General features: G+C 41.7%; 1 protein-coding gene across 1 annotated transcript in view; it reads left to right on the forward strand.

Annotated features, from left to right (window-relative positions):
- The window catches only part of ELAPOR2 (endosome-lysosome associated apoptosis and autophagy regulator family member 2), a 92398-nt gene that overhangs the window by 68268 nt on the left and 2157 nt on the right, over positions 1 to 21973 (forward strand). Inside the window, exons 8-21 of the mRNA XM_085083210.1 lie at positions 1034 to 1122; positions 3788 to 3968; positions 4718 to 4846; positions 5786 to 5876; positions 6810 to 6912; positions 7703 to 7840; positions 8646 to 8909; positions 9783 to 9956; positions 11422 to 11611; positions 14734 to 14830; positions 15165 to 15266; positions 17459 to 17585; positions 18356 to 18534; positions 19228 to 19393. Coding sequence (XP_084939336.1) covers positions 1034 to 1122; positions 3788 to 3968; positions 4718 to 4846; positions 5786 to 5876; positions 6810 to 6912; positions 7703 to 7840; positions 8646 to 8909; positions 9783 to 9956; positions 11422 to 11611; positions 14734 to 14830; positions 15165 to 15266; positions 17459 to 17585; positions 18356 to 18534; positions 19228 to 19393 — 2030 coding nt within the window. The remainder of the gene's footprint in view (positions 1 to 1033; positions 1123 to 3787; positions 3969 to 4717; positions 4847 to 5785; positions 5877 to 6809; positions 6913 to 7702; positions 7841 to 8645; positions 8910 to 9782; positions 9957 to 11421; positions 11612 to 14733; positions 14831 to 15164; positions 15267 to 17458; positions 17586 to 18355; positions 18535 to 19227; positions 19394 to 21973) is intronic.

A 21973-nucleotide genomic window follows, 5' to 3' on the forward strand; every position in this document is an offset into this window, starting at 1 on the left:
TTATGACCTGGAAGGGAAAAGTTCTCCTCAAGCATAGAGCAGTCGTGCTGTGCCCTCTCGTGGTAATTTGTGTTATAGGCTGGCGATAACACGAATTTGTTTCCTCACTACCTTCAGCAATAACACGTTTTGAGGAATGCCCTTTCCAAACTTTTGCCCTTTGCCTCCAGTTTGGCTGGAAAATATGGTGATCTAATTGCAAACCCTAGCTCCAAAGTCCTCTGCATTCCCAGCTCTGATTAGGTGGTGATCATCAAATAACACAGTCTTAATCTATTCTTCATAGCCAAAAGGTCTTCAGATTTTTTCCTTGTAGTAGTTTTAAGAAAGTTCTTGAGGAATCAGTTACTCACCATAGCGCCTGCTATCACCAGTTGTAGCAAATGCTTGGGGACCTGTGCTGTGCTCACAGCAGGGATGGAAATACTGCAAAATTATCTGGGAAGAGGTAAAATTGGGCCAGTGTTGCAAGGAAATTTCTGGAGTGGTTTTGTTTCTTATCTTGTGAAAACATATTCCCATGCTTGGTAAACTGTATAAATTTCTGCTTGAAGGTGATGAAGTGGGGTGAGGGTTTGAGTGAGTCAGAGCATGGTTTGGGTTGGAAAGGACCTAAGAGATCATCTCATTACAGCCCCTGTTCCATGGGCAGGGAATCTTCCAACAGACCAGGCTTCTCAAAGGCTCATCCCACCAGGTCTTGATTGTTTCCAGGGATGGGATAGTCACAACTTTTTTGGGTGACCTGTTCCAGGTCATCATCCTCATAATAAGAAACTTTCTAATAACTCTCCCTGGGTAAACTGAATCCATGGATTTCAGTGTGTCAGTATGGACATAGCTGGTATTTTCCCTGTTGCCCTGCTTCAGTTCAGGAAAAGGTTCATGCAGACTCCATTAAGGGCTTGATTTTTCATTCTTGTTTTGTATTTTTCTGCTGACTCCTTTTAACCTCCAGATTTTCAGCTTGTTATGATTGTTTCCAGGGACCATTTGATAGTTTAATATCCTGTTTCTCACCTTTTCTTTTCAGAAGAGGGATCCAGTGCGTGTATAGAGAGACCTCCATGCACAAGCAAAGACTTTTTCCAGATCCATACCCCGTGTGATAAGGAGGGAAAAGTAAGTAGAAGGCATGATACTATTTTTAAGCTCATTGACGTTACTTCTGTCTGGTAATGTGATTGTCCCATGGGATGCCTCAAATCACCTGGACTCTCAGGAGATTGTTTCACTCAGAGACCTTAGATCCATTTGGTCTGTCAGAGAGGCACCTGCTGGTAGAGCAACCTGGCTTTGTCCTAGCAGTCAAGTTTGATTTTTGGAGGAATTTGGAGAAGAAACTTCTGTTTACTGCTATAGGAAGCCCACAGAGGTGTGGACAGATGGTCAGACCTGTTTTGTCTCTTTCCTTTTCCATCTCTCTTAGATCCAGGTGGGATTTCAAGTAGTCAAATTCCCTAACACCTGTATGTTACTGGCCTAATACTTGCTGGCAGGATGGAGTATTTTGGTGTCTCAAGATCAGTGAGTTCCAAAACGCAGCTGAGAGCTCGTATGCTTTAATAACAAAGCATCAATGAGCTTAGCCCCAGAGCTAGCAGGCTCTGAAACCTGGTCATTTCTCACTGATTTCTGCTCTGTTAACTGTCTCTAATGACTCAAGAAATTAGCAGCAGTGTTCATGGCTACACCTCCAGGTACAGCTTTAATTGCAGCCTCCTGCTGATTGACCTGTCACTGCTCTGTGTGATCCAAGTCTCCCTGGCACTGAACAGGTTCCTATTATTGACCCTTTTCCTGTCTCCTCACTGGCCTTTCCCTTCACTGATGGACATCACTGGAATGCAAAGTGGGTCATTCTGCAGACACCCTGCATTGTCCAGTTGCAACGACAGCAGCAGGTGTCACAGGCACACAGAGTTTTCAGGATTGCTTTCACTGCTCTGCATCTCTGGAAATCAGCTGAGGTTTGCTGTACTCCCCAGCCATCTCTCCATGTGATGCAGCTCAGTGAGAGGTCCTGACTCTGCAGGCCATCTTCAGGAGAGCAGTGGCTGTAAAGGACCAGCCTATTGATCCATGGTTACTAAAACAAGCCAGCTTTTCACTAAACAATAGATTATTGCCTCCCTTCTGCTGTCCCACTCCATGTGTAGAAGGGGCCTCAGGGGATTTAGGCACTTGACTCCTTTTGACTTTTCATCTATGTGCTGCTTTAAAAATCTCAAGTTGAGTGCTTCAGCCCCAGTTTCAGAACCCCTGACCACATGGCCATGGTCACTCTCTGACCTTCTTCTCCCTGCTCAGATGCACTAGGATTCCTGTGGTGTGCAGAGTGCCTGGGCTCTGGGCAACCATAGAGGTGCTTTTCCAGCTCCTGACCCTTTTTATTTGAAATGCTGTCACCCTGATGCTTCTGGAGTATTTCTGGAGCAATATTCCAGAAAATCCTCCAAGTGCTCAGCAGCAGCAAGGGCAGGCTGATCCATAGGAAGAGGTGCCACTCTGGCAGCAGGAGCAGTCCCTCAGTGCTTGAGCAAAGCAAGCAAAGCAGACCCAGTGACAGTGGCCAGATTCAACCAAGGTGGTCAGACAAGTCCATAGAGATGAAGCATGGCCAGTGTCAAGCTGGAGCATTGTTCCCATGGGTCAGTCAGGATGTGGGTCAGCCAGGGAACATGACCTGGCACAGGCATGGCTGCAAAAAACTGCAGGCAGGGATGGAGGGTAAGAGCCTCAGTTTAATTGCAGCTCCTGAGCTTGAACTGTGGCTTCTTCCAGATTATTTTTTGAAATCGTTTCAAAAAGGATCAATAATTCTTCAAGTGCTCTGTGTTACCAGAGGGCTAACTCTGAGTGCAAGCAGCTCAATGCCCAGGGTGACAGGGGGTCTGCATCAAATTCATAAGGTGAAATCTCCCTAATCTGAGCCTCCAGCCTCAAGGATCCCTGATTGCTCAGGCCAAAGGGTAGAAGTAGTCAGAGTGGGAACTGTGGACAGGTTAAACTCTTGCCAGCTGGGTTTCTCAGCTATGGAACTCAGCTAAGTTTCATCTTGAGATACAAAACCCTTTCAGAGATAGACTCAATGTCAAAGGAAATTTGAGACCCAGCTTCATGGGTGATTCTTCTCCTGAAGACAGCAACTTGTGTCCTCAAAGGGAGGAGATGATGAAGAGGTGATGCTGTTGTGTATGGTAACACCACAGACTGACTCAGTGTTCATAAACTGCTCCTTATGTGATGTGGAGGAACTGGAGAGAAGTTGGGAGAGATCCTGCATGGTTTGGGCATTTTCTCAGAATGGCTGGTGAGAAATGGCTGGATACCAATTGAGGACTTTTCAAAGAACAGGACAGTATGAATTAAAAATGCAGGTCTTGTGGTTCTCTCTGCTAAGAGATGCTTTTATAATGCAGAAGTGATATATTTTTGTTACTGTGGTTAAAATGCAGTGATTGCTTATCCAGTTAGAATAATTTATCTGACCTTCCTCAGAACCATTTACATGGGGAAATGTACTGATTAAATAGGAATGAACAGTAGTAATTGTTTTAAGCTTCACATTTTTGTTTTGTTCCTGAAGTCTCATACCTTGGAATCTCCTGTGAACCCAATCACTTCTGTTGCCCTTCCCCACCCTTTCCTTTATTGTTGTGAATGTACAAGGTCTGTTTTTGGCCTCAGATGATCGGAATATCCTAATTTAGTTTACAAATTACAATTACAAAAGTCCTAAAACTTCATAGTATGCTGTTGTGAGCTCAGTGTTTTCTCCTTGCAGACTCAGATAATGTACAAATGGATTGAACCCAAGATCTGCAGAGAGGATCTTCCCAATGCGTTGACCCTTCCTCCTTCTGGAGAGAGGCAGGACTGTCCACCCTGCAATCCTGGCTTTTACAACAATGCCTCATCTTCCTGCACTCCCTGCCCACCAGGCACATTTTCGGATGGGACACAGGGTAGGAGACTCCAAAAAGATTCCCTGTGTCTCCAAAAGCAGCCATCTGCTTGCATGTGACTTATTTTAGTGACACATCATCATAAGCCAGAGTTAATTTTGTGTAAAATACTTGTTAAATAACATTGGAGAGCAGGAGTTGGATATCTGTTTTCTCTTCTATGTCCTTTCTTATTAGGGATTGCTGCTCTAAGTTGACCTGCTGTGTTCTGGATGCATTTCTTGGCTGATATAAACATCCTGAGAGTTATTTTAAGGGATTCTGAGAAGGGAATGAGAACTTTCACAGTCAGTAGTTCCTCCTCACCCGTTCTCCTGTCTATGCCAAATCCTTTCCTGAGAAAACCTCATTTTAAGCCCAGTCAGATGAATACCCTGCCAACATTGTCTAGCCTAAACTGTGGCTTGTTGATTCTGACATGCATTGGCCCAGTGGTCCCCTACAGCATTTTGTGGGAACTCTTGTTTATCAAACCTTCAGCTGAATCCATTAAAAAGTAAGTGTGACTTGGGGAACCAGTTGCAGATTACTTACCATGAGGTTATGAGGTTACAATTTATAAAATGCTGGTCTTATTTCCACTCTCCTTGTCTTGATAAGTCTTTGACTGTTTAACTACAAAGAAATATACTATCTTTCTTGCTTATTACTTGCCCCAGAGAGTAAAAAAGCAGCATCTGTGTTCTTTAAAAAACAGTTTGAGATGTGCTTTGGCTGTGTGGTATCCTTTTCTGTCCTCTCACCCTTAGAGTGCAAAGCCTGCCCTGCTGGGACTGAACCAGCTCTTGGGTTTGAGTACAAGTGGTGGAACATCCTGCCAGGAAACATGAAGACATCTTGCTTTAATGTTGGCAACTCGAAGTGTGATGGGATGAATGGTGAGCCAAGCTCTGTGCTGTGTGCCTTTCTCCTGTGTGGATCCCTGCTGTAATGGAGCACACATCAAAATGAGCATGCTCTTGGCTGCATGGCTCACAGCACAGTTTCCTCCCTTTCCTTTAGTTGCACCAGGCTTGAAGCTGCCTGTGGGAAGTAATGTCACAGTATCACAAAAATAAAAAAATCTGGTGTACGCCAGAAGAGGGCAGGAGCTGCAGCCTGTGTGAAATTTCCTCAGCAAAGACCTATCCCCCCATTGGCTTTAATGCATCTTCAGATACATTCATATCCCCACTGAAAAAAACAGTGTTTTGTCTTCTCCCTAGTTTATCTCATTTTCTGTTTCGTGAGAACTATGTCCATCGAGGTCACACATAATTATTTTGGAAAACTTAATTACAGTCTGTGATTTTACTCATTTAGCACTCAGAGCTTTCTCTCTGCACATGTGCTAAAATTGCAGCAGAGAGCAGTCACAGCTCACTGGTGAAAATGATCCTGTTTGGGACTTCTCCAGCCTTCTCTGACAGATTTTCCTCAGTCTGATCCACCCTGTCAGACTGATGTAACTCAAGCTTTGAATTATGTGTGTTGAGCAGAGGGGAACTGAAGTATGTGCTTAAAATTTAACATGGAGATTCAGTGATTCATCTATTTTAAGGCTTAAAGATACAAGATGGATCATTTCCCTTGAGCTGCACAGCACAGGTCAGGGAATTTCAATTGCTTTGCTGATTTTAAAGGTGACAATTGCCTGCAAAATCAGCAGTTCATACAATTGCTAAAATTCTTCATTCAAAAGCATTATTATACTGCTCTGTAGTTTATATCAGGCATCATTAAAATACTGAATACAGAAATACTGAATTGTTTAAAAATTACAGTAGCATAGATTTCTTTTGCCATCCATTTATTGATTTTTCTCCTGTCCTGTGAAGGTTGGGAGGTGGCTGGTGATCACATCCAGAGTGGGGCAGGAGGCTCTGACAATGACTATCTTATCTTGAACCTGCACATCCCAGGATTTAAGTAAGGAATGGGATTTTTTTTCATCTCTTTCTCATTTATTTCTGTCTCCTATACCTATTTCACACTATCCCAGGGATGATCTGAGTTTTCTTTTCTGAAGTGGAATAATGTAAGGAATAAGAGAAAAGAGAAAACTTGAACTCTCTCCCTGTGTTCCCAGTTTGTCCATTGAATCAGGCAAGTGTGTAAGACCTTGGTTTTTAGCAGTATTTGCTTCAGTCCAAGATACAGCCAGTTGGCTGTCTGGAAACTGATGAAAGATGTTCCTATCCCTCTGTTTGTAAATTATTCCAAAGTAACCAGCTAAACCTGCCATGGGGTGGTACTGGAGCCTGCCCTAAAAGTATTTTAGTGAAACCCGAGTTACTTTGCCCTGTGGCTCCAGGCCTGCACAGTCTGTTCTTCCCTTGGAGCCAGTGGGGAGATGCAGGAGAATAGGATATCCCACCACTCCTGAACCCTCAGACAGGATGAAATAACTGCTTGAGATGCTTGTGTCTCTGTCAAAAGAGTGAGCTTAGACTCCTAGCTCAGACCAGGTGCCAAATATTGAGACGGGTAAGGTGTGGAAGATCAACCTCACCCTCCCTTTGCAGTTTTTCAGCTGAGGTGGATGCAAATAAATTGATGTAAATCACTTGAAGTATGTAATACATTTTAATAATAAGGTTCCCTGCCAATATGGTCAAATTTGGGTGTTCTTTATAAGGAGGGAACTGCACCATAAAGAACTTAGATACTTAAAAATGGAGCCTGCTGCACCCATTACCCAGTGCAGAGCCACTGTGTAACCTGGGCTCCACTCTTCTGCAAGGACAGGTTTTCTGTGACAGGACTTTGATGGCTTCACCATACAAAAAGGAGTTTGAAGGATTGACTGCTGCCTGTCTGGAAAGCACTGTGTAAATGTTTTGTTCCTTCTCTGTTAAACAGACCTCCAACATCAGTGACAGGAGCAACTGGGTCAGAACTCGGACGGATTACTTTTATTTTTGAGACCATCTGTTCAGCAGATTGTGTGCTGTACTTTATGGCAGTAAGTGATTCCTCTTTCTCCATGACTGAGGACTGAGCCTGGTATTCCACATGTCACTTTAATACCTCTGCATAGGTGTGATTAGTTGCACTTGGTTTATTATGATTAAGCACAGCATTAGTTTAGTATCTGCAGTGCCCTTGCAGGAAGGATTTAATGAATGACCTAGAGAAATTCCTGTGTTGTGTGAGTTGTGAACCATTCCTGGTTATCTGTTTATTCTAAAATAAATTGTTGGACACTAAGGAGCCTATTTTCCCCCTGTTAAACAGTCTGATGAAATTATCAGTGTCTCCTGTGCTGTTGAGTTAGCATCTAGTAACAGAGTGACAAGTCAAGGTGTGGGACAGAGGGATGAGAAGAGAACAATTTGGAAATTTAGACTTGATCCTGTCAATGACTTGGAGAGTCAGTAGGGCAGCAGACAGATATTTGTTTGAAAGTCCATCAGCTGAGGAAGGCAATTGGATCTGCTAGGGCTCCCTTGCCCCTTCCACTGAAAGGGGAAACTGGTCCTTTTCTGTATTTAGTGTTTCTTTAAAGGAACCTGCTCTTAATTTAAAGAGAATTGAGTGGAAATCAGGTGGCAATTTGAAGAGTCTGAAATTTTGTCAGTTGTGCCAAACAAAATAGGTATGTTTGCTTTGTTAAATGTTAAATGCAATTGTGGAGTCCTTTTTATATACTAATCTCTGTATCATAAAACATTGGTGCTCAGTATAGTTTGACCACACTTTTTGTTGTTTTGTTTTTTGTTTTGTTTTTTTTTTAAATTATGCCCATTTTGTAGGATGTTAATCGAAAAAATACCAACGTGGTGGAATCATGGGAAAGAAGTAAAGAAAGACAATCCTACACTCACATCATCTCCAAAAATGCTTCCTTCACATTCACCTGGGCCTTTCAGAGAATAAACGAGGGCCAAGATGTAAGTACTTGTTTATGTATGGGGCTTTACAACACAGCATTCCTTGGTCACTCATTGCCAGAACTCTTGCCCTCTGTTGAAGCTCACAGGTTTCTCATAAGGGGTGAGTGGCTTTCACCACAAAGCAGCCCCTGGAGGAGGGAGGCAGCTGTGGATAAACAATCCATGAGGAAAGACAGAGCCATGAATGAGTTGATCCCTGAATTGGTGCACAGAGATGTGGGCAGTGTCCCAGTGATGCCTTAAAAGCTGGTAAAAATATGAGGCAGACACAGCAGTAAAGGGAAAAAGGGTATTAATTTGGCTTTAATAGGATCTCAGGTGCACACTTGTCAAAGGTGGAATCACGCCCAAGAGCACACCTTGTGTACAACACGTATACAATTTTATGTACCTCACAAATTAGCATATCTACCTAAAATCTCGCAATAAGAAACTTAAAAGTGAAGTAATTGTTCCCCTATTTTAATTACCACCCTCCACCCCCCAAGTGAGACTACAGTCTAGTTTACAAAAACATGCTCCAGAGAGGAGGCTCTGTCCAAGGTTGGAGCCTCTAGTTTTGAGATGATGGGGATGTTTTGTCTTCCCCCTTGGAGAACCCCCAAACTATTAAAATATCAGACTACAAGAGTTATAAACATGTAGGGCTAAGGTACAAGGAGTGTTTGTGAATATTTGTGAAAGGTACAAGGAAGGGGAAAGGGTATAAAAATGTATTAAAAGGTATAAAAAGAAAGGACAAAAGCCCATCAGGCATCACCATGTGATGACACCAGGGTGGTTTCCTTGGCTCTCGTTCCAGAGCAGACAGTTCATCAACGACATGGCCAAGATCTACTCCATCACGGTGACCAACGCAGTGGATGGAGTGGCCTCTTCTTGCCGGGCCTGTGCCCTGGGCTCTGAGCAGTCAGGCTCATCCTGTGTGCCCTGCCCACCTGGACACTACATCGAGAAGGAGACCAGCCAGTGCAAGGAGTGTCCGGCCAACACCTTCCTGTCCATCCACCAGGTCTACGGCAGGGAGGCCTGCATCCCATGTGGGCCTGGAAGCAAGAGCACCAAGGTACCAAACCTGAGTGTTTCTGGGTGATGGGCAGACAGTGTTCTTTGGGCTGTAAGCTCTCAGAGGGCTGCTTTTAATGTTTTCCTGCAGGCGTGTGCCTTGTGAGCACTGGAGTATGGTTATAACCAATGATCCCACTCTTCCAAAGATGTCACTAGTCTGGGTTCTGTTTGTGAATAGTAAGATGAAAGTGACAACCTCAGCTCAAAAAAGGGTTCATTTCAAGAATGAGCCAACAGGGCAAGAAACACATGTGTTACATTCCACCAAAACTATCCCAGACACCTGCTCTTTTAAACTCAGGGACTTCCTCAGCTGGATAATGTTTCTGGGCCTTTAGAAACCTGAAACAAGTTCCTCTTACGTGAAACTGTAAGCATAGGTAAACATTTATCATATTCAAGGAGCTGCACAGGTACTGGAAGAACTGCTCCAATTTCTTAGTATTTTGCCTATTTTTAGCTGGGTTTGTATCCTGTCCTTGTTTTTTCAGCTGTTTCTTGTGTTTCCTTTACAAAATGCAAGTGTAACCAAGGCCATGTTTTGGTCTGTTCACAGGGCTTTAAGCTGGAACATTGGGATCCTAAAAGCACATGGAACAAAACAAAGCAAGAAATTGCATTCTCTTGGCTAATGCATCAGACAACAGAAAAGCCAGGGTTAGGGAACATTGTAGTCCTGATATGTGATGGCAAGGGACTGAAATGGGAATGGGAATGATCCCAAGGGAAAGATCACTTACAGGAACAGGACAGAGTTCCCCTTCATCCTTAACAAGGAAAGCAGCCCTGCTTGCACCCTTGCCTTAACCCCGTGGTGAATGGTTTTCTGCTGTTTCATAACTGCTCTTCAATGGATGCCTCTCCTTTGCAGGACCACTCTGCCTGCTTCAGTGACTGCCTGGTGTCCTATGTCAAGGATAACCAGAGCCTGAATTACAATTTTAGCAACCTCAGCCAGGTGGGCTCATTGATGAGTGGACCCAGCTTCACTTCCCGAGGGACCAAATTCTTCCACTTCTTTAACATCAGCCTGTGTGGGAATGAGGTGAGCTCAGCTGGTGTTGAGGGTTGGGAGGATGAACCAATTTGTTGCCTGTGTTGATGCTCTGGGGTCACACTGAGGCAGGACAAGGACTCTCTTTTAGCTGACTTGTCACCGATACTGTGCAAACACTTCCCTTTGGACCTTGCTTTGCAGTGCAAGAGGACTTTTGAGCAGCCAAGTGATTTTCCAGAGCAGAGGTGACAGTGTTTTAGGCCATAAATAATGCTCAGTAGAAAATCCCTGTCACATCCCTGCCTTTTCTTAGTTCTTGTGCCTGTAAGTCACTTGCATCACAACCCTGACCTTTGTGTGCTGCCACCAAGGAGCTCAAGTGAAGAGTCTGAGTCTTTCACCTGGCAGCTTCTTTCTGTATGTGTCCCTCATGACTTCACAGGAGATGTTGTATGCAGAGTCCCTGGTCACCCTGCTGTCTGCCAGTGGCCAAAATGCCCAGTGCTGACATTGCAGCCTTGGAAAGTGGTAGAAAAATGTGTTTAGTCTGTGAGTCAAACAGGCTCTGCCACAGAGTTAAGATTTCTCTGTCTGGGGCTTAGACTGAACCAGCTCGTGTTGTCACACACATAAATTGACCTTTCAGAGCAGTACCACTGTTGTGCATTGTCCCATGAAAGCCAGAATGTGTAGTTTGCAATAATGCTCAGCCCTGTAAAATTCTGAAGCCTTTTTCCCATGTATCAAAGGATTTGCATGAGTTGAGACAAATGAGTAGTCACATTTTTTTACAGCATTTTACTGTTTAACTACCACCTGGATTAGACCTGCTGACAACTAGATCCACAGAGGTACAAATACGCTCACTCCCCTGTGGATCTGGTCTTCACTTTCCCAAACTACTACAATGGTACTGCAGTACAACCAACCATATGATCAGGTGGTGAGTGCTTGACATTTTGTCAGGAAAATGGATCTGGTGATTTGTCTTTCATTGCTGTTGCTCTGATTCTAGCACTGATCTTGACATGTGACATTAAAGCAGTCTTGAAAGCTATATATCTGTCTAGAAATGTCACGTATATTTGTTCTTTGAAAATATTTAATCTGGATTAAATCCCAAATAAAGAGGTATTCCACAGTATATTATTTAAAGGCAAAAGAAATGGGCTTTTCCTTTGCAAGCCATTTTACTATGCTCTTCAAGTAAACACTGCTGTCAAGATAAACAAAGTGGAGTGCTCCACAGCACAGATTTCTGATAAGACACCTGCCAGAGGTGACATTGTATTTCTGAGTCTGTATAAGGCTTTAATTGGAGCTTTGACAATAGCATAGTTTGTTGTTGTGGTTTGTCCCTCTTATGACACATATAGACATCAAGTTGTTAGAAGGCCAAGTAATGAATCTCATCCAGTTTGCAATCAGGAAATTTGCAATCTCTCCCTTCCCAAACTTTTTCATGTCTTATCAACAACCAACAGCTTCTCCCTTTTTTCCTGATTGTCCACAGGGGAAGAAGATGGCAATCTGCACTGATAACATCACAGATGTTACTCTGAAGGACATGGTTGCAGAATCAGAAGATTTTTCCAATTTTGTGGGAGCTTTTGTCTGTCAGTCCACCATCATCCCTTCAGACAGCAAGGGTTTCCGAACAGCCCTGGCTCTGCAGTCCAACAGCCTTGCTGACAGGTTCTTAGGTACATGGTTTGTCTTCTGCTTGTTGTTATTGTGGATGTTTAGGGCTGCAGAGTAAACCCTTCTTGGCACAGCAGCTGCATTTCAGCACAAAAATTTGGAGAGTGTTAAGAAGCACTGGTTTTCTGTTATGTCTGTACCCACCTCACTCAGGGCAAGACCACTGACTGTGGTAATCACATCAGTCCAAGTGTTTCTGCCCATGTCAAGATCCCACTTGGGCAATTTCAGTAGAAGAAACTGGTGTGGGGACCAGTTAGGCAAGGAATCAGGAGGCTTAGGGCAGCATGTGGCCATGCACATCATTAAATTTTACATTGGTCCAGCTCCCAAGTTCTCAGAACCTGAGGCCACATTAGACAATGAAGTCATTTAGTCTGCTCACCTGTCTGTTACAGACACTGAGTGTTTGTGCTTTCTCCCTGGAACTGAGCCCAGAAACTCATGTTTGACAAAAGCACATCTTTGGAAGAACATTCAACCTGGACTTTTAAGACTGCTGGAAAAAAAAGCTTTGCCACAGTCACTGGTATTTTTTTTTTCCACTGGTCAAACATCCATCTTTGTGTTTGGTTTTAAAGCAGTTGTTTCCTATTTGAATTTCTGTTTTCAGCTCTTGCTTTTTGTTAGTCTTTCTTGATATCACACCCACATTTTCCTTCTTGAAGAAATATTTTGTGTTCTGGGATTGTCACACTCTTCCCAGCCTGCTTCTGATAAACTAAGCAGACCAAGTTCTTCTAAGTATCTTGCTATGATGTATTTATCTTGAGCATCTGAGTAATTTTTTGAGGCTTTTTCTACAGCTTCTGTAACTTTTTATATTTTCTTAAAGCATAGAACTGAACAGTACTCCAGTATTTAATTTGCTGTAACAGCACTAAAAATCACTTCTGTATTTGGAATCCCTGCATCCTTTTTTGACCAAACTCATGAGATTTCTTGTTGGCTTCTTGGATCTGATGTCCATGCTGGATGTTTTTTCAAAGTTACAGTTTCCAAGGGAAAATCTCTCTTTCCTAAGACTGGCCTTCATTTCTTGCTGCACTTGTCTTATATTTAGTTTGTTTGGGACCATTTTCCCAAGTGAACCAAGCAACCAAGTTGCTCTGTATTTATTTTTAATCCTCTTAATCTTTGTCTCATCTACACACTTTATCAACATGGACTGTACAGTTACATGCAGATCCGTGATGTTAATCTTGCATTTTCACACTTCAATATCGACGCCTAGAGAAGCCTGGAGACATCTCACGTTTGATGACAATTTCCCATGGCCAGATAATTTTATAATGACTTAGCTAAATAGTTTCTAATGCAGACTGTGGGCTTAATTGATAGTACACTGCTAACTTTTTAATTAGAACCTCATGTGGTAATTAGTGAAATACTTGATAAATTTGCATAACTTTTTTTAGCAACCAAATTCATCAGCACTCAAGAAATGAGATGAGATTTGTTCAACAAGAGAGGTTCTCCATAAATTCATGTTGATTTCCACTCCTTGTGTATCTGTCCATGAACTGAACCCCATTTTCCATCACCATTATTTTGTCTCATTGTGAGAGCCACATTGTAATTTGGGTCACCATTTCCCCTCTCCATGACATATCCCCTCTTTTGAAAATTCATTGTCATCAAAAGCTCTGTTAAAGGTCACTCTCAGGTATGGGTTTGCTAGTTCACAAACATTCATGCCAGTAGACGCCAATATTGTCTCCTGCCACTGAAGGAATGAGGGCAGTCATTGTCTTGAAAAGCAAGGAGATAGTCCTGATTTTTGCCTAATACAAAGGAAAGATATCGAGCTCTTCTGTTGCCTTTCTTTATCTCAGTTGCTAAATTTTAGAATGGTTGAAGTTTGCCTTTCCTAACATCATAAGAAGGATGTGGACCTGCTGAAGTGAGTCCAGGTAGGCCAAAAGATGATCAGCAGGCTGGATCACACTTCCTATGGAGACAGCTGAGAGAGCTGGGGTTGTTCAGCCTAGAGAAGAGAAGGCTTCAAGGAGATTTTAGAGCATCTTCCAGTACCTAAAGGGCTATAAGAGAGCTGGAGAGGGATTTTTTACAAGAGCATGTAGTGACAGAACAAGGGGGAATGGCTTCAAACTGAAAAAGAGTAGGTTTAGATTTGATGTTAGGAAGAAATTCTTCACTTGGAGGTTGCTGAGACACTGGCACAGGTTGCCCAGAGAAGCTGTGGCTGCCCCATGTCAGGAAGTGTTCAAGAACAGATTGGACAGGGAATTGAGCAACCTGGTCTAGTGAAAGGTGTCCCTGCCCATGGCATGGTGTTTAGAACAAGATGACTTTTAAGGTGCCTTCCAACCCAAACTATTCTGTGACTCTGTGATTCTATGAACTATTTCAAAAACAAGTGGAAAGCTTCTTTAGGCTTTCCACTGGTTTCTGACCACTACCACTTTTTCTTGTTGTTCTAGCAACTTTGAACTCCCTAGAAGGATGCAGCCCCATTTGTACAACTCCCTCTTCCAAAATATTGCAGTGGAGCACCAATATTTTCTGTCTTCTTTGGGGTTGGAAGAATCTCTTAAGAACTTTGGTTACTTGAACTTTCCTCCTTTTCAGCTTTTGCCCAAAATCCATGTAGTTCACACTCCAGTCTCATTTGTTCCAAAATGTGCCGTCAAGGCTTGTCTACAATTCCATAATCCTTCTGAGTCTTGTTATTTCATCTTCCACAGTACTGCAGATTGCTCAGGTCATTTCATGGTTATGATGTGTGAGGGTTATACATTCAAAGCATATACTCTGAGTGGTTGCATCAGATACCTTAAGCAGTTCTTTGCCAGCCTAAATTACTTGATATTTCTTTAATATCCAGTGATTGCTTTACATTAATATAAAAGAGTAATAAATATTTACACTGGTGTTTTAATAATTTTTTTATTTTGCTGTGTCTGCTTGGGGAAATCAGACTGTAAGAGGAATATATATATATCTGCAAAGTTTAGTTAGAAAAAAGTGTGTAATGTATAGTAATGCCATTAAATGCTGTTAAGTGAGATCCATACTTTTCATACTGAGAAAATATTACACATGAACCCCTCAAAAATCCATACATAGTTTGCTCCTTTTTCTTTTCCTTCTCACATTTCAGGAGCTACTGTTGAAACAACGCTGGACAATATCAGCATCAAGGCAGATATGTTTCCTCCCTCTCCAAGCAAAATACCAGATGTGCATTTCTTTTACAAGTAGGTAAAAAATTGCTGCTTATTGCTATGTCAAATGTCTTCATTTGTTTAAAGTACAGTAAAACTGTGAGGGGGGATCTGTAACCCACCTTTAATCTTTACCGCTTTAATCAGTATCTGCATGATATTGACTGGCATGTTGAAGATCATCTTATAAAATCAGCAAACCCTCTTTACTCAAATCTTTTCTTTTCAGCTGGCAAAGTCAAAGGCACTGTAGTAAAGGGTATTTTGTTAGTATTGCAGCTGCATGAATAGATAGAGACCTATGAAAGAGCAGTATTTCTTTAATGTAGTGGAAATATATTACTTTCGTCTTCTTGTTTGACACTAGGTCTTCAACAGTGACAACCTCCTGTGAAAATGGCCGTGCAACTGTTGTGGCAATGAGATGCAACCCCAACAAACCAGACCAAGGAGAGCTTTCTGTGCCCAGGTATTTCAGTCTTTGTGTCTCAGTAGTGCTGAAAAGCCTTTGCTCCTCAGGCAGTCTTTACAGTACTCATTTGTAATTTTATACTTAATAGCAATGAGTGCTCCCTTCCTCAACAGTCATGCAAGAGGTCTCACTAGGTGTTCATCACTGTCCAGTAGAACAGCTGATCTGTGTTTAGGTTGTGTGTTCTGAGGCTGTTCTGAGCTTAAAGGCAAAAGAAAATGCAGTGATGTTTTCTTGTCTTCACTTCTTTATTTCAGTTCCTTGTTTTAAACTTTGGCCTCCTGATTAGAACTGTCTAGTTGGGGCTTTGAGAGGTAGTTTTTCTTCCTTGATCTACAGCAGTGGGTATGGACAAATTTTGTTTTTTTGGAAAAGAGCAGCCTGTTCTAGGAACTTTGAAATCTATTATTGCAATGCTTATGTGAGCCCTCACTGTCTATTTTATGTTTAAAATCTATTTATTTATGTGTTTCATCACTGTATCCTGGCTGTCTTATACCAGTTGTGTTTAATTTGCCTTTTTTTTCCCCTTCAGTCTGATTTGAGGGACTTTAAAAAGCTTCTTTCTTCTAAAATCCTGTTTATGTCTGCATAAATGTAACTTAAAGCATAACCGAAAAATTACGAAGAAAAAAGCCAGTTAAAGAATCAATTTTTTTACTCTTTAGCAACACCCTGTGATTCTTCAGAAGTTTCCCTCAACTCTGACAACCCCCCTCTTTGGTTATCCAGGCCCATTTTAGTCTGTCTGGATGTTATTATAAATCTGCTGATTGCCCTCTTACTCATCCTCCTTCCCAAAAGCTACGTCCTCTTCCCAAAACGTAACAGTGTGAGAAGTGTGGGATGCTTTGATCCCTGTCCCTCTCCAGATGAACTGTGCTTGCTTGAATGATGGAAAAGTGGAGTCTGCTTCGCAGGTGATGGAGGAGGGATTGATATTTGAACACTTTTGGAGATGCTTACCTCAGTTTCTGAGGGTCCTGTTGCACTACAAATTATTCTGAGCAATAAGCCGCTGTCTGTCAGCAGCTTTGTGAAAATTCTCCAGTTGTTCCTCCATGCCACATGTTAAACATGATGTGAACTGTGGTAAATCACTAGTAGTGAGGGAGGAACAACTTACCTTGCCTTTAAAAGTGTGAGCATGGGCAGAAATGGCGCACAGCTGACACATGCACCTTATCTCAGTTCGTGTTGACTTCTCCTTTCCTATCCCCCTTTGATTAGCTCAGCAGTCAGCTGTTTTCACACTGTGAGGTATCAGATATATGTCAAATAATATTTTTCCTTGATCCACCAGGTGTGGTGTTTAGTATCACATGAAGCTACAGTATAAGATGAAAGCAGTTGAGGAGAAAGGTCTGTCAGTGTCCTTGCCATGTAGGTTGAAAAAATGCTCCATAATTCAGAGAGGAATGTACCTGTTGTCAGGTATTCAAATCTGGATAAACCAGAACAGGCTTTTAGGGCTGGGGATTTTTAATGCTTCAGATCAAGATACCAGGTTTCCAGATGATACAGAACAGCACAACTTTAAATCCGTTCTTTTCTGCATGAATATATTTAATATTTACATGACCAAACTTCTTGCTGCTGTTAGCCCTGATGTGATTGTCAGTAACAAAAGCTACGTGACTGTCCTGTTACTGCCAGTACAACTTTCTTCTGCAGGCTGAATACAAAATAGGGCATTAGTTTTTCTGAGAGTAAGAGAAGCTGTTATCTCTTCATTAACTGGTGAACATCCTTCTAGTAATTAACCATGACAGGACAAGTCCATTCCATATGGACTAAATCACCCAGACATCATTAGAACAACAGCAGGAATCAGATAGGGGCATTCCTGTGGAACAGCCACCTTGTGCAGGAGAGCAGTGATGGAGGTGTATGCTGGGCTAGCCTGTGCTGCTGAAACACTGGTGTAGTTCTGCTCCTTGTCTCCTCTCTGAGAAAAACTGAATTGTTATTTTAGGTCTTTGACAGCTCAACACCTGTTTTCACTTGAGAAAGCATTTTACAAACTTGGAAAAATTCTTCCCCCAGATTCTTCCATCTGTTGACTTGATGGATGTTTACCCATTTCTCATACTTCTCATTCCCAATCTTCAGCAGCAGAATGTGGATGAGCATGCAAACCCCAGTGTGTTTCTCTCATAAGTGATAACTGAGCTCTGCTCTCCTTGCAGCTCCTGTCCTGCAGGCACCTGTGATGGATGCACTTTCTACTTTATCTGGGAAAGTGCAGAAGCTTGTCCTCTCTGCACAGAGCAAGACTACCACGAAATTGAGGGCGCCTGTAAAAAAGGATTTCAGGTACAGGACCTGTGTCTCCGAGTCAAATGGGCTCATTTGGGTGTAACTTGGACTCTTGTTGGAATTTGGTGTGCAAACCAATAGTAAATACAGATAGGGTTGGAAGATCTCAGGCTCTGAGGTGGCTTGGATGCAGGGCAAGGGAGGAGCTGTGTTGAGACTCAGGAATGTTTGTGCCAATGGCAGTGTGGTTCCTCGAGGAGAGCTGGCTTGTGCTGACCAACTGTGTGAGTAAGAACATGAACTCAATGCATTCATACATGCAGGCAAGTTATTTGTGAATGATGGAGTGCCCAAAGGACTTTGGTTCTTTAACAGCCATAAACATCAGGGGCAGGCTAGGAAAGGTTTCCAAATGTCAGTTCATAAATTTATCCTGCTTGCTTGTAATGTTTTTGCTGCTGCCTTCTCTAGCCAACTGTTAGGAAGTCCTTCCACAGTTCAAACTGACCTGTTGATTAACAGCTCCCCTGCAGGCACAACTCATTCCCCATGGCTGTCCAACCCATGTTGTGTCACATGGAGAGCTATGCAGAAGAGGAAATCCTTTTGCTATATCTGAACGTGCAGGCATGAGCAAGGGGATAACTGATTAGACAATATGACCTCATCTAGAGTCTGATAACCTGAAGGATGTGTTTTGGTTTGCTTTCATGAAAAGTTATCTAATCTTTCTGTCTCAAAACAGCTTGTCTTCTGAAACTCTAAATAGTTCTCTTTTTTCCTACAAGCAGCTCCCTAATTGGTATTTTCTGTTTTCTCTTTGAAAGGAAACCTTGTATGTATGGAATGAGCCAAAGCATTGCATTAAAGGAGTTCCCTTGCCAGAAAAAAGGACCAGCACTTGTGAAACAGTGGATTTTTGGCTTAAAGTTGGGGCTGGTGTTGGTGCTTTCACAGCTGTTCTCCTCATAGCCTTGACTTGCTATTTTTGGAAGAAGAACCAGAAGTAAGTACTGCAAATTGTGTTCTGTGTAAAAGCTAGCTAAAAGCTTGATGGAGTGAACAGAAAGATTTTTCCTGGACCTGAACTTAGGACAGTGTTGAACATAAGTACTGTGTTGGCTCAATCCATTTATACACCAAGTTGATGCTTCTGCCAGTAGTGGCTGTGAAAAATTCTGGTGAGGAGAGTATAAAAAATCCACAGTAATTTGTTATGGCATAATTTGCCAATGGGAGATGTCTTTTTAACCCTTGAGAGTTTGAAATTTACTTTAGATTCTGAAGAAACATGGCTTTCTGAAGGTCTGAAGACCAGAAGGATATCTTTAGTCTATTTAGTCCCTTTCAGCTGTGTTAAAATAAGGCTTTTGAACATATATTGCTTAATTCTGTTTTGGTTGTTGCCCCAAACAGGACTTCTTCGTGCAGGAAGCTCCCTTGACCTACTTGTGGTCTTTTGGGAAAACATGGTTCTTTGATAAGGATAGAGGACTAATTGGAGAGCAAGAGCTTGGTGTATTGTTAATACTGTTTTGGTTACATATTTTTAATGATTGAAAAGTATCTAATTTCCATGAAATACCTCAGAAGTAACTATGCAGGAGGACTGCAGATAATGTAAATTATGAAAACTCTGAGTATGGGACATTTGTGAAAAAATCTATTCCTGTGTGGATCATTTCATTTATATCTTCAGGCTGGAGTATAAATATTCCAAATTAGTGATGACAACGAATTCAAAAGAGTGTGAACTGCCAGCTGCTGACAGCTGTGCTATAATGGAAGGAGAAGATAATGAAGAAGAAATAGTATATTCAAATAAGCAGTCACTGCTGGGGAAGCTCAAGTCCTTGGCAACTAAGGTGAGTAGTAATTACCAATATTAATGCTAAAAATAATTATTACCTTTGTTTATTGCTAGATGTGATGAGTCTTTGGTGCTAATTTCACAGCAGTGCAGCCTCCCACGCACACCTCATCCAGTCCATAGTGATCTGCTGAAATCCAGAGTCTGGATAAAATTAAGAAATATTGTAGGGTTTTGGGTAAATGCTCCTTCCTTCACAGAGAGATTTCAGCAGTGTTTTTTATTGCATGGGTGACACCTGAAAAGAGCAGTTAATGGCAGACAGAACCTCTCAGCCCAGAGTCCTCCCAGGCACCTCTACTGCTGAGGTAAACACAGCTATTAGAGATACAAAAAATTAACATTGGCTGCACAGCCACCAGCCAGCTGCTTGCAGCTCACTTGGGCTGGCTTCATGGCTGACTTGGGAACTATAATTCTGAGTAAAAAAAATAAAATAAATCCACTTCAGCTGAAGAGGAAGCTTCAACCCAATACAGCAGCATCCTCCATGTCGGTGGGAAGCAACACCAAAAAAGATTTTTTCTGCAGTACATGTGATGTGGATTGTGTGTCTGAATTGACAGCACCAAAGTCTTTGGTGCCTTTGAACATTTCTGAGAGGACCCACAGAGCACCATCATGGTAGATCTTTGTTCCAAATGCCTTGAAGTCTGTGCTATGGGAAGGGGAGTGTTGTCTTCAAGGGATTCCAGTGGGGGCATCTGTTATGATCAGGATAAGCAGGATAAAGGTGAATTTTCCCTTTCAAACAGTTTTGTTGAAGTGAGTTTCTTAGAAAGTTCCTTAAAAGGAAGAACCTTAATAGGAAGGTGTCTTAAAAGATTATAATAAAAATCAATTTTAAAACATCACACTCTAGTTTTTTTCCCAAATAATATCTCAGAAAGTTGAATTTAGAATTTTTTTTTCTTGTATTCCTTTTTTTTTTTCTGTGATTGAGTGCAATGTAATGAAAACTTGTGTGCTGCCTTTCTTTTCTCTTCTCTTCATTCTTTTACTTTTTTTATTAGACTGGTTCCTCTTGCCACACTCTACCTGCTCCTCAGATATCCCTCCTAGGAGAAGTTGCCATTGCACAGATAATGTGCAGGACTTTCCCTTGACCCCAGCCTGACTATTTGTCCTGCAAAATCAATATTGCTCCTTGTGGAAAGGGGCAGAAATTCAATATTAATTCTTCATTCAATAATGAGGATATTGAAAATGTAAATAAAATCAAATCACATCAGATTTTCTGGTGATGTTGCAAAAACAGAAGTGAGCTTTAGTCTTCAGTATTCAGACAACTTGAATACCTACTTGGAGTTTTTAAATTTTCCTATATCCACTGCAGCAGGCTGCCTGAGTGTTCTCTCCTTTTTCAACAAGCCTGTCAGATATTTCTAAGCTTGTTCCTTTTTTTACTGCTAGATAACAATAGCTGGCAAACTCAACTTCCAGTACCTCATTAGCTTATTCAGCTCTGTATCCTGTATCCCTGCAGATAACTCAAATTTAATATATATTTATTGAAAACAAATGTTATAGGCATCACTTTTCATTTATGCAAAAGATGAAGAAGTTTGTGTCCAGCTACATGTGCTTGTCAAATACAGAAAAAATATATGGAGGAAAACAGGGGAGGAAAAGGAGAAACATAAAATGAGAGAGAAAGAAAAATCCGCAGTATCCTAACTATATGTTCAAGCTTCAGGCAATGCCATTTCTGCCAGCATGTCACAAAGATATTAGTGGGTTTGAGTACCCAAGGGATTGAGGGCTAGACCTATAATATAGAAAGGGATGACTTATTTTTAATGAGAAGATAGAAGCCAAATAATTACAAACCTATTTCAGATTGGAGGCTGTTGTAGTTGCATCTCCAGCATAACAATACCAGGCTCTTCAGGACACATGCTCTGCACTAAACTAGCAAAGGACACTTTCTCCCCTTATTTCTTACATCTGCACCAGGCTGTACTGATCTGAGTGAGAGTGCTTTAAAAAATCTGATTATGAAGGTAGTTTAAGATTGTTTCCAAGCTATTTGGATGTGTATGTCCACATTTCTCACTCACCCTGATGCCTGCTGGCCAGATGGCCTAGGCTGTCACCCAGCAAATGAAAACAGAGAGAAAACTCAACCCTCTAGCCCTGATTTTTAAGATGACAGATGATTTGCAGACTCCTTTTATCTCATGGGTCTCCCAGAGGAGGAGTTGAGATTGGAATCCAGGAGCAAAGTAGTGGTGTTCACACTCAGACAGTATGCTTCAAACATTTATATATTGTAGGAAACACAATAAGTGATAATAACCATAGAAATTACTACTTTGCAATTCCCCAGCTCCAAGTACCTGTTCAATTCTGTGAATATGAAATGCAGACTTTCCCTGTACCCTCTAAAAAAGTACCATGAACAATAGCTGTGGCATAATGTTACTGGTTTTGCAAATTTTTACAGAATTAGAAATGTTATTAAATATTAAAGGGTGAAACTGTGCACTTAATGACTGTAGTAAAAATAAAGTGAAGCTTTTGGCAAAGGATATTGAGAAAGAAATGATTGTGCTGACTGCTGGAGAGCATTTGA

This window comes from Lichenostomus cassidix, chromosome 1Aa (genome assembly GCF_008360975.1).
Source record: "Lichenostomus cassidix isolate B80296 chromosome 1Aa, HeHo_3.0, whole genome shotgun sequence".
NCBI classification, from domain to species: domain Eukaryota; kingdom Metazoa; phylum Chordata; class Aves; order Passeriformes; family Meliphagidae; genus Lichenostomus; species Lichenostomus cassidix.